The following is a 13,127-nucleotide window of genomic DNA, read 5'->3' on the forward strand; positions in this document are numbered from 1 at the left end:
TGAGAAAAACAAGATAATGAAAACAAAGAAAAAGGGTTATAGATAGTGCAAACTGTGAAGTAGCTACTTAATGGAATAATTCCCTTTTCTTGTCTTGTAGTTACTTGGCAGTACCAGGTGATCAAAGTAGGAAATTCACAGTAAAACAAAAGAATACAAGTAAAAAAGAAAACCACAAACCTAAATGCTCTCCATGCTTGGTCTGTATCTTAATATTAGGTATCATAAGTGGCAATGCCATAGCCCTAGGGACTAACACCCTATAAGATAACCAAAAGTTCTAATGTTTTACATATAATAGAGCTCAAATTCTAAAAATTACAGATTTCAGGAAAAAAGGGGGAAGGAATTATAGGGCATATGTACCACCATTACTTCCGATCCCCACGCCCTTGGTAAGCATCACTAATCAAACAGATTTAGCATTCAATTTCCAGTGAGTTTGCTCATCCTAAATTGGAATGAGTAAGTACCTTTTGACACATAAACCTTTGCTATCCAAACACAGACTATGAATGGATTTGGGTAAAAAAATAAAAACTTTTTTTTAGATAAGGCTATTTGGTGGAGATGGTATTTCACACCATATATATTCTTGCCTTCCAAAATTCCAAGACCTAACAGACTGCAATCTGTCACGCTGACCTCTCATTCTCTGAATTCAGAAACAGAATAGAGATTCAAGAAGCAAGTAATACCTGTATGTTTTCAATCTGTTCTATATGACAAATACAAAATCTCACCTCCCACGTAACTTTTTATACTATATATAGAGGAGCTACTGTATTAGATGTATGATAGAGGTAGTGTGCATAAATAACCAAACCTCATTGTTTTCTGTTTCCTCTTATATATTGGAGGCACATAAGCTATGAAACAGAAAAAAAAAAAATGTCTCAAAAAAAAATTAAATGCTTTAGTTTTTATTCATGTCGGCTAGGTTTAGTGTTAACTATCTTAATCTCATAGTCAGCAATCAAATGAATTAAGGCTTCAGAGCTTTTTGTTCCTTATTTATTATCCTGCCCAGGGCAGAAAGATTTTCTTCTTACAGGTCCATACTGCTCATCTTTAACCTGAACTCTTAGAATCTCGAGAAAACAGAAGAAAAAGCAATAGATACACAAAGACTGATGGAAAAGTAGGCACTAGGTAAGAGTGGTTTAGTTTTGTCAGAGGTATGGAGTAACCATTTTACTATCTTGTTCTTTATACTTAAAAAGAACACTCTGTCACAACTGCACATTATAATGTCTATCCTAGATGAAGAAAAGTTGTGAAGCTCAACCCTACCCTAAATTATTCCAAAAATACAAACCTTTCTTATTTACATAACCAAATTTAAAATAAAACATTCACCACTGCCTTAAAATATTAATTACTACAGAAAAAAGTTCCTGTGTGAGGTGCTTATAAGATCCGAACACCTGTTTATAAACAAAACAAGCACACAAATAATGCCCCAATGAAATCTCTCAACTAGCAACTACTGGGATTACTGCACAGCCTTACATATATTTTTGCATAATCAACTCTTAGAATACTTTAAATGTAATACATGCCCAATAAATATTTATAGACAGAATTTTACATAGAACTCTTGCATAAGGTAACAATAGTGACTAACATCTTCAGACAGTCCTCCAGGGCTAAAACCCAAAGGAATACTGACAATCCTAATAATTTGTCCACTGAAAATGTTCTGCTGATTGCCTGTGATTAGTTACTGCTGTTAGTTTTCAATGTGCTTATGATATGCTTTATTATTGCTGTCAATATTAATTTAGTAACAAGAGTCATAATTTAATCTAAAGGAACTTGCAAGGTCATCCAATAGGAACCTTTCATTTTCTAGACTAGGAAACAAAGATCTATTTTTACTACAATTAACACTCTGTCATTTGTCACCTTTTCCCCTGGCCCCCTAACTGAATAAAAGAGATGTTTTATTGCACATTTTTGCTTAGGTTAATATTACCGTACAAGTGACATTCCTCACATGCCAGTCTTTAGCATAGTACTTCATATATAGCAGCTAGTCAGGTAAGTACTTACACACTGTTCTTGCATAAAGTGCTCAAATTTGAGTAAATGTCAATATTTATTTTAATTATTTTCATTTCTACAATTTTAATGTGCAATGTTATTTTTCTAATATAAAAAGTGATTCAATGTAAGTTTTTATTCAAAGTATGTTTCATAACAAATGAGACGCTTCTGTCTTTTTTGCCACTGTGAAGTTCAATTCCCTCAAAAAGGCCAAAAACTAATAGGGATATAGAAACTAAATCAGTTCTGTGTATAACATCATTAAAGACAATTCCCAATGGGGAAAGCAAATCAGTCAATTATTTTTAATTACACACACACAGCTATTGCCTAAGCTAAACAAGGCCAGAAAGTCAAGGGGCCTAAAATTGTTTAACTTTCCCTCTGGTCAATAGAGAAGACAAATTTACCAGTTTCAAATCTAGAGGAGAACCTTCTTTCTGGAATCAGAAACACTTAGTGTCAGGATGCAACCATCACAGCTGGCCTCCATGTAGACAAGCAAAAAGCACCTAAGTCTTTGATGTGCTTGGTATGTAAGACAGACTGAACTCAGGGCAGATAGCATGTCAACCAACTAATCGAAAATATGTGAAAGCCAGTTGATGTACTAGTCAAGTCTTTAATTTTTAAGCAAAATGAAGATCATGGGCTACAGTTACAGTAAACTTTATGGTTAGGAGCTTTATAGTATATGCTTCCCACTGCAGTTAAAGCAACAATTAACTTTCTCAGACAGAAGCAATAAACTGCCTGACCCAAAACCAAGGACAAAACTGCCAAGTTCTAGGAGAGGGGACAGAAATCAGTACTAATATGGAATCACTATGTAAACCTTTAGATCACCATACTTTGCTCATTGTAACTAGGAAATAAGAAAGTTAGCCCTGGCTGGTATGGCTTAGTGGATGGAGCACCAACCTGCGAACCAAAAGGTCGCCAGTTCGATTCCCAGTCAGGGCACATGCCTGGGTTGCAGGCCAGGTCCCAAGCTGGGGGCATGCAAGATGCAACCAATCGATGTTTCTCTCTCCCTTTATCCCTCCCTTCCCCTCTCTCTAAAAATAAATAAAATCTTTAAGAAAAGAAATAATAATGTTAAAATCTCTCAATCTGGGATTAAATTAGAATTTAGATAACATCCAAAATGGTCCACATGTGTAATTCTACTTTGATTATAATTGTAAATCTAAAATGTACCAGATTCAGAAGTCTGTATGACTTACAGGATTGAATAAAGACCAGAAGCTCTGGTCTCTTCACTGCTTCCATGGTCTGATAACGAATCAGGAATCCTATAATTTACCTGTCATTCAATTTATATGTTTCCATAAAGTGGGCAGAACAATGACACATCTTATAAGACTGTTTTAAGAAATGGTTTACAAGGTCATACTTGAAAATAAAGTTACATAAATAAAAATAACAATAATCACTATTCTTTTAAGAATCCCTGAATTTGTTCGTTGAGTAAATACAGTATTACAATATTTTCTACAATAAAACATCAGAGTTTCTTCTGAATTTCTAGGAAAATGTTTGTAATCTCTATGTCACAGCCTAATAGCAAATGTTTATCACTCCCACCCATGTAGGTATAATGATTCTTAAAAACAACTAATCAGAAACAGGCAAAAGAGAAAAAAATATAATTTTTTCTATAGCAACTTTATTCTATAAGGGTTTCAATTAAAACTGCTTCAAAGGAAAAGACTTAGTAAATTTTTTCTGTTTAAACTAAATACAATTTTCTTTAAAGAAACAAACAAACAAACTATGAAGACACTTGGAGATAAAAGGAAAGAAAAGCTTGATTTGGTATTTTTTTTTTTTAGGTAACCAAAGAGTGGTGCTGAAGTCTGCAGTGAGGTTGGGTTGTGGCTTTGCTTCAGGTTGTCAATGTTGAGTCTTCATTTACAAAAAAAGGCATGGGTTACTAGTTTTCTTTTTCTTAATGAGAAGTTTATAATTCTATTGTTTTGAAAATATACATAACATTCTTACAGTATTCAGTACTAAACACACCTCTGCAAACAAATCTTTCAGGCAATTAGTGTAAATGACTTGGACCTTTGTCTGTGGAGTGGGAATGAGGAAGGTCAAGAAAGGTGCACATAGGCCTTGCTGACCTGGACTTCAGCTGACTATATTCATAAATATGTTATACAAATATTACACCACTATCAAGTTAGCAATATCTTTATTTTCTAGAACTATCTTAAAAATATATATTTCCAATTTTTAAGAAATAGTTTCTGATCTCCTTTAGTACCATACATTGATTTGAACTTTGAATACTTAAATCAAAGACTCATTTGTAGCTTGAAATTATCATGGGAATACTTTTATCAAACAGCATTTTAGTCTAACAAACAAATAAATAATTATGAACTGAGATAATAAATAATTCAATCTCCAGCTAAAGGTCTACATCACATACTATATTTATATCTGTAGAATAGGAGAACAAGTACAGACATGTTTGTGATCCCAAGTCCAATACACTCCGGTCAATCTAAATGCAAAACCCATTTAATGATTTTTAAGTACTACATTTCTGTTTAATGTAATTTTAAACATTCATTAGTAATGTTACCAAAGATTGACATACAGTAACAAAACTGATAATTTCACAGAACATTATCAGGTGATTAAAAAAATTGGTAAGAAGACATTATTGCCTCAAGAAATGTGAAATGAGATACCTAAAGAATTGCAATCTTATCTATTAAAAGTGATTTTAATTTAACATATATATATATATACATACTATTTCTTAGAAGATGGTATTAAAGGTATTTCACTTTTTAATGTCTTTATTTTTATATAATTAGTTGATGAATACTATAAATCCAATCTGGTGGAGCATGGGATATGAGACTATATATTAAATATATCCACTAATGTTTATGATCACTAATGTTTTTCTAAAGTTTCGAATATACCGTAAAAAACAATTTTTGCAAATAGGATTTCTCAAGTTGAAAATTAAGTGCCAGTAAGTGTGTCACTATAATTTAAAAATAAAGATTAAAACTGTACATTTGGGAATTAAGGTTAAGGCGTTTGTTGCCCATTATTTTTTCAGAGCAAGTACCAAAAACTTAGAAGTGCACTCTACTTCAGGGTAAGTTTCCTCTCATTAAAGTCAGCACAGTTAAGTTGTAATGGATGTGTAAACATAAATTATCAATGAAAAAATAATTAAATCACATGATTTACCAAAAGAGCACTCCACTATCATTATTATTCACACACTTCAGTCAGTTACCTGTAGAACTTAGTCTTATTTTAAAAATATAAAATGAAGGTTCCTTTTTCCCTAGTGTTCTCATAATAAATTAAAATATACATAACTAATTTAACTTTTTAAATATGTCTTTCTTAAAAGATTTTAGTCTTTTCAACTTGGATGTCCCTTACCTGAATGTAAAAACCAAAGTGCTTTAAATTCATTTTAATGATGATTTCAGGGACACTTAAATTACCTCATGTTAATAGGAGGTAAAATCACTCCGATTTCTGATAAGCAGGAGCTTAACCATCTCTTCCTTTAAATTACATCTTTTAAAAGGGGGTGAGGGTATCCACTGAAGAATGAAGCCTTCTCTCATCTCACACACACACACAGTATTATTTTTCTGACCTATTCAGGTTGCCACAACATGACTATTGTCAAAATCAAAAATAAATAATCGTTTAAAATATTTAAACTTCATTTTAAAATTAGAACTGAAAGCCAGATGCTCAGCTGCCAACTACTGTAGTATAAACTATTAAAGCCTGCACTGACCTACTTCATATTAGCATCATGACAACATGGATGTAAACCAGGAAAATAATGAAAATTATTATACAGCAAATCTTAATTTTGTATTTAAAAATTGTCACTGTTTTTGAATGTGTAAATTATTGTACTGCAATGCGAGTTATTTTGTGATACATTTACTTTTAAATTGCAATATAAAAGGAGTTTTGGTATTTTAGTAGCCATATTCAGTGATGGACATGCAAAATTCCATTTTTTAAATCAGAGCTTTTTAATACCACATTTAATTCTATTTTAAAACTTCTATGAAAACTAGTCTCAATTTTAAAATAGCACTACACTTTTTAAAAAATGTTAATGAAAAATCCTATAAAAAGAATGCACATTCATGTTCAAAGAATATTTGCAATGGCTCTAAAAGGATACTTAACTAAGTGTATTTAATTATTAAAAGATTGCCACCAGTCTTTCAGAGTTTAATCTAATGCACAAATATTGGAAATTCTCGTACAAGAAAGTACAGGAATAACAAAGGATATTTCATCTATGGTTTCTAAAAAAGACACACAAAATGGTAAGACATTTATTTTACAGGTATCTTTAAATTAAAGAAATCACTTGACAATGTAAACTACCACCTTAAAATAAAATCTTATATTAAAGAAGCCCTTTCTTCACAATCAATGCAAAGAATAAACTCTCTGGAAGAGAAATTTAATCTCAGAATAAAGAAGGCAAAACATTCAGAAACAGCAGCTAAACCAACTGAAAGGAAGAGACCCATTAGGTTTTGTGCTGCCTATTAATATTCCTACGCACAATGTCTGTCTGGTGAAAATTCACAATACACTTCTTCCTCCTTGTATGACTGCAAAAAAGAGTAAACACATTTCACAGTCCTCAGCCCCAAATTCATGTCACCATCATGCAAGATGACAATTTCAACCCATATTCCTCTTACACGTAAGTGCAAACCATAAATAACTTGTTTATCTGCACGCACAATTGAAGAGAGGGGCAAATGCATTTGGGGGATATGGAGACGAAGGGCTGATGCAGTCCCCACACCTCCAGGGGCCCAATAAATACGCATTCGATCCTAGATACCCACATTCAATGAACGCATCAGCCTGCTCCTCCGCTCCCCCGCCCGCCGCCCCCACCCCCTTTGCAGCAGAGATGTGCCTGGGCTTTTTTACCCCAGCGATGGTGGATCCTCTTACCAGATGGAGTTCTTGATCTCGTGTTGCAGCGCGCTGGCCTCTGTCCCTGGCAGCCCAGGCACAAGGGCTGGCAGAGCCACCCCCGAGTTGGGGGTGCTGGGGGGAAGCGGCTGATGGGCATCAGGCTGCTGTGGTGGCGGCTGTTGTTGTTCCTCTGCCATCGCTGCTGGAGTGGTGGGAGGGTGGGAGGGAGGGAAGATGGGGGCGCGGGGAAGGGTGAGGGAAGAGACGGGGAGGGGAGGACGAAGGGGGAGAGGAAAGGGGGAAGGGGAAGAGGAGGAGGAGGAGGAGGAAGGAAGCTGGATAAGCTAGGCCTTTACCCCAGGGCTCGAGTGAGTCGCCTGCCGCCTGGGGGACATCACCGGGAAGACCGAGAGGCTCCTTACGGCCGGGGCGCTTCACCGCGGGAGAGGCATGGCGGCGCCCCTCAGCCCTCCGCGGCCGCCTCCTCCCGTCAGCGGCCGGGGCTGGGGGATGAGGAGGGGGCGTCTGAAGACTGGGTCGGGGGGGACAAGACTCCCCCAAATCCAAGGAGAATGGTTACTCAGACTTAGCGGCCTGGCCTTCCTTTCTTGCCCCCGGGGCTTTCTACTCCGGGGGCCCCGCTCTGCTGCAGCCCCAGGCTCAGCTCCACGCCACTCCCCACGCCGCCGCCACCGCCGCCGCTGCCGCTCGCTCCTGGCCCCGCGGCCGCCGCTGCCCAGCCAGCCCCGGAGGCAGCCCAGCGCGCGCAGCCGCACTGCGGCCCGGCGCAGACGGCAAAACACCTACCGCTCCGCCGGGCGGGGGTGGGGGGTGGGCGTGGACCAGTTTGTGCGGGTGCCGCTGCGCGGCGCGGGGGTATAGGAAGGGGGCGCACGGGTGCGGAGGCCTGGCGCGGGCCCCTGGGGCCCGCAACGCGCACCGCCAGGGCGAGGAGGCAATTGGCCGCACGGGTGGAGGAGAGCAGGAAAGCGTGGGGGAGGTGCTGGCGAGAGAAAGGACTTGCGGGAGGTGGAGGAGGAGAAACCAAATTTAATATTTGGCGTGGAAATGGGATTTTTTTCCATCTTCAAAGCAAGGAAAGTAAAATTAATCAACATATCCCCCTTCCTCTCAGCAAGTGAGGATTACTCTTTTCTCTGGGTAAAAGAAGAGAACTGAAGCAGGTAAGAGGATAAGCTGACTTTAAAGTAGCCCCCAAAGAAAAACACCCGTTGGAATTAACCACCCTATAGGTAATTCAGTCTTGAACGGAAATCCCAAGTCAGGAGCTGGGTTGAGTGCTCCTCAGTCGGGCATTCAAAGCCCTCCAAATCTGGCCCCACTTTAGCTATCCAATCATAGCTGCTTCCATCCCCCTGCAAGAACTCCGGGCTCCAATCAGTGAAGTCTCCATGCCATTCTCAATGCACAGCAGATTCATTCTTCCTTCGTGCCTTTTTGCTCATGCTGTTCCCCGCACCTCCCCACCTCACCCCCTTTCCAGGAATGCCCGCCCTCCTCTGTGCCGCTCTCAAGCCAACCCAGGCACCAAGGCACGGCTCAAGTCGCGGCTTGTCAGGGTCCCTGGCAGCCAAGGCCCCCGCCTGGCTCTGAAAGAAAAACGTGTAGTTCTCCCAACATGGAGGCTCAGGCTCCAGCCCCAAACTCCTTCCTTTGGAGCCAGTTGAACCTCGGACGCACTCTCTGCCGCCTTTCCTCCATTCATACTTAAGAGATAGCTTTGCCCACTAAGAGTAAGATTCCCTCCCAGAAACAAGCAAGTCCCCTTTAAGAGCCGAATTGGCTTTTCTAGGTGGGGCTGATCAGGGAGGCCTAAACTGCCTGGGTGTACAAGACAACAGCCAAGGCCCCTGGCACCGGGCGCAACAGCTGCTCAGCTCACACTGACCTTTTTCTGGGCCCGTGGGTTATAAGCTCTTCAGCTTTTTTTTTTTTTTTTTTTTTTTGACAGTTTCTATCAGATGTCTACCTGACAAGATTCTCTGGCCACTTTCCTGCTGTGCTTGGACTTTGAGCCCTGAGGCTCTGCCACCTTTTAGACTCCTGGTAGGTGGGGAATCTGATTGGCTTGGGATTTCTGGCCTTTGGAGTGCTCAGTTCCCTTCCTTGGCCTGGAACCCTCTTGCTTTTGCACCACTGTTCCCTCAGGCCTGGCCCACAGACTCCACTCCCATATTGGCCCTGGAAACTTGCACTTGGTGGGGTTAGGGGTAGGGAGGAAGGATACCTGTGTGCAAAACACAGCTCTGTATGCAGATTCCATGCCTCTTAGATTCCTTTGCACCATGAATACCCATTGCACTGATTGTTTCACACAAACGGCCCCGCTTTTCCATAACCTAAGATAACTGTTAGCCATTTCAGGAAAATATAGGATTATGAACTCATTTGCATATGTAACCTAAGTCCTATGTAAAGATAGTATTTTTCTGTACCATACTGATAGGCATGCTTACTGTGCTCTAGACAGAAGTTTTGAAGAAGAATAAAAGTAGCTAATGTTTGTTGGGCACTTTCCGTACGTTATCAGTTATTCCTCCCCAAACTATAGATTGTAGGTACTATTCTCCCTATTTTACAGATGAAACAGGAGCTTAGAGAGGTTAAAGAACATTCTTAAAGTTACCTAATCAGTAAATTAAAGAGCCAGGAGTTGAATCCCGGAAGTCTGATTCCAGAACCTGCAAGCCATACAGAAAATGAGGTTATAGTGAAAATCTTGAATGTATATCTAATCTCGTATTCATGAGGAAGATGAAGGAAGTTAAAAGGCATTGGGGAAAGTTGCCAAGTGCCCCAGAGTCTAATTTTTTACCTGGCCAAAAAAGAGAATGATGGCTCCACATTGCCACACCCTGGGAGGTGGATAGCCTAGGGAGTGGGAGATTCATCCAAGAAAGCTAACGTATCTGAGACCTGCCAAAAGCCTTAAGAAAAGGAAGCTGAGAACGAAGACGTTTCTTTAAAAGTTCGCTGCCTGGTGTCACATAGGCTGGCTTCCCGAGTGCAACTATTCAGTTTTTTATAGGTTCCATAAAGGAGCCATGTCACCCCAGCAACCACTAGAGGGCTCAGCAGAGCTGCAACCCTGCGCTGCCCTCTAGCGGCGGTGCTGAAAAGAGGGCATTATTTAGCCGTTGGGGCCTTCAAGGACCAGCAGGAAGTTAGAGGAGACATCTGGGACTCAGGTTCCATCGACAATGAGAGGGGACAGAAGAGATCCTATTACCAGAATGAGACTTCCTTGCAGGGAGGAAAGGGACAGCCCTACACTGCTCACTTAACACCTGAGAGTAGAGTATGCCTTTTATTAGTCTTCAGAGGCAGTTGTAAATACAATTATGCCACTGGAAACCTAAAATAAAATCTGAAGTTACCCAAAATCTTGGGTTGGGACTCAAGCCAAGTCCAGACACCCTGAGTAAAGGTAGCCATGTGCTTCTGAAATTGTATGTTGAAACCCTGTACTAAGGTCCTTTAAGGACCCAGAATCAATGAGACTTATTTTCTTAGACCTTCAGTTTGACTCAGTAAGAAATAATGGAAAACATTATAGTAAGCATGAATTTTAGGATTACACACTAGACTTTGAGCTCCTGTTTCCCAAGACTAAGGCATACAAGTCTATTCTCCCTGTAAAAGTATACTCAGAAGTGGAAAATTTTGAGATACACTGATGTAGTCTTAGAGTCAAAAGACTTGGGAATTCAAACCCTCTGTTTCCATCTCTATAAAAATGAAGATAATGACCTACCTCATGTAAAGTGTTACCTAAACCACAGAAGTGCTGTGCACCTACATATAAAGACAATCTACAAGATGGATGGATTGTGAGCATCTCAAAGGTAGTGAGTATGTATTTAGCCTAGTAGTCCTGGTACATAATTCTTTACTCCTAGGTGTTTGGTAAATATTTGTTGAATTCGGTAGTTACCTAATTTTCTTAGCCCAATACATTATACCATCTTCCTCTCCTATGTCTGTAAACCCGTGTCCTTTATGAAACTTAAAAATTTTTATACTGTCCAGACTGGAACATATAAATTTTTCCTCTATTTAATATGCTTGATACATAATAGTATTGGCCACAGATGAGAGAGAGAGAGAGAGAGAGAGAGAGAGAGAGAGAGAGAAGTAAGAAGGGAGGGAGGAAGGAAGGAAGGAAGGAAGGAAGGAAGGAAGGAAGGAAGGAAGGAAAGAAGGAAGGAAGGAAGGAAGAAAACATTACAGAGACATAGTGGCGGGAGATAGTGGTCCTGTTCAGGATAAAAGAGCTGTTTGGAGAAGGCCTCTTGTCTAGCATTTGAACAGGGTCTCATTGGGTGAACAGAAATGCAATAGGCAGAACACTAAGGGAAGAGAATTTCAGGTCAAGAGCTGCATGAAGTCATGACTGGTCATGTGGGATGTGTGAATAATGCATAGTCCAGTGTTACTCCGTGCTCAGATCCTTAATGAACTGTATAGGAGGAGGAAAGAAAGGGAGGGAGACACAAGCCCAATTTATAGACTGCTACTTTATGCTATTAGTTATGATTGTTCTGACAAAAGATGAAGCCTAAAATAGGTTTTGTCAGTGGTAAATATTGGGTAAGTGCTTAAAGTGTGGTAGTTTACAGATACAGAAAGGATTAGATTCTACTCTATTCTCCCTTTTTTCCCCCTTCAAAATAAAAACACAGCATTTTCCCAATCTCTTCCCCTGATCATTACTTCCTCTGCCTTCTTCCATAGCAAACTTTCCCTCTAGGAGCTGAGAGAGTAATGTGTAATTACCTGCATGTTATCATTACTTGAGAGAAAGAGAAAGGAAGGCTTTCCACCCTCAAATAATCTTTCTTTTTTTTTCTTTCTTTCTTTTTATTGTTGACACTACTACAGATGACCCTATTACTCCTGCCCCTCCCCACTTTGCGAGTAATGGTTAATTTCTGAGCTGATGTCTTTTCAAAGCATATAGTCCTAGAAGAGCTGATATATTAAGTTCCAGTGCTATAATGTAATTGAATCTTCATTCTTACTTTTAACAGTGTTAAAGGGAGCAACGTAGGAAGAATGGGGAAGGGGCCAATAGAGGAGAAAAAAGCAAAATTACCGAAGAGGGAGGTTGTAGGATCAAAAACCAAATGCATATTGGCAAATTTGGATAAATATTTTCCATGCCATACTTACTAACATTAGTATAATGTGAAAGAATGAATTATCCTGTTAGAGCACAAATATTCCATTATTTCATTCAAACAATGGTATGTTAAGGCAAAGTAGCCTAACTATTCAAATACTGGGCAAGGCAACAGGCTGTTAACAACACTGTCACTACCTGGCTATGTGACCCTATCTATACAAGCCATTCATTCAGGTCCCTTTACTTATCTCTAAGGATTAATGGCATCAAGTTCTCATAATGTACTTGGCTCTTCAACTGAAAGGTATTACGAAAACGAATGCCAAGTACTGCTTTGATTTCACCTAGAAATTTTCCACTGTTATTAGAACCATATACATGTTTATATTGTGACCCGCAATTCTCTTTATATTAAAAAGGTTCAAGTTAATATCATCTGTCTGAATTTTAAATGAAGTGTTTCCTTTTACTTAAGGCTAGAAAGGTCCCGAATACAAATTTGATATCGCAGGAATTCAGGTCTGCAGCAGCTGTGCAGAGAAGCAGGTAAAGAAAAAGCATATTTGCCTAACCCTAAAAGTGACAATGAAAAGACCCTAGACTCTAGGGGCGGATTTAATGGCGGGCGCACCGGGCATGCCTCCTGGCGCCCGACTTCTAAAGGGCCCCGCAAAACCCCAACTTTACACTTTTTTCTAATGACACCAAGTTTGGTTTCATATGTGCAATTTTAATTACATACAAGTTTACAATTGGCGGTAAAACCTGATAGTATGTTTATATTCGCTTATTTTCATTATGTCATTACTATGCTCTATACTGTTCACATACTACGCTGCATAGTCCCTGTGCGGCTGGGCTACCCTCATCTGAGCAATAGAATCATATTTGCTACTTTGTACTTACAAAAGTTCTCCTCCAGTGCAGACTTAAGATATACACAAACACACAGGGATGTGAATTAGTTTGTGAATAT

The 13,127-nt window shown here is 39.5% G+C and overlaps 1 protein-coding gene across 1 annotated transcript in view; it reads right to left on the bottom strand.

Moving 5' to 3' along the window:
- The window catches only part of RFX7 (regulatory factor X7), a 111,205-nt gene extending 103,437 nt beyond the window's left edge, over positions 1 to 7,768 (bottom strand). The window contains exons 1-2 of the mRNA XM_090270647.1: positions 7,362 to 7,768; positions 7,042 to 7,204 (exon numbers count right to left, since the gene is read on the bottom strand). Coding sequence (XP_090126773.1) covers positions 7,042 to 7,202 — 161 coding nt within the window. The 5' untranslated portion in view covers positions 7,203 to 7,204; positions 7,362 to 7,768. The remainder of the gene's footprint in view (positions 1 to 7,041; positions 7,205 to 7,361) is intronic.
- Positions 7,769 to 13,127: the final 5,359 nt, after the last annotated feature.

Source organism: Furipterus horrens, unplaced genomic scaffold (assembly GCF_987537825.1).
Source record: "Furipterus horrens unplaced genomic scaffold, mFurHor1.1.pri manual_scaffold_3, whole genome shotgun sequence".
NCBI lineage: Eukaryota > Metazoa > Chordata > Mammalia > Chiroptera > Furipteridae > Furipterus > Furipterus horrens.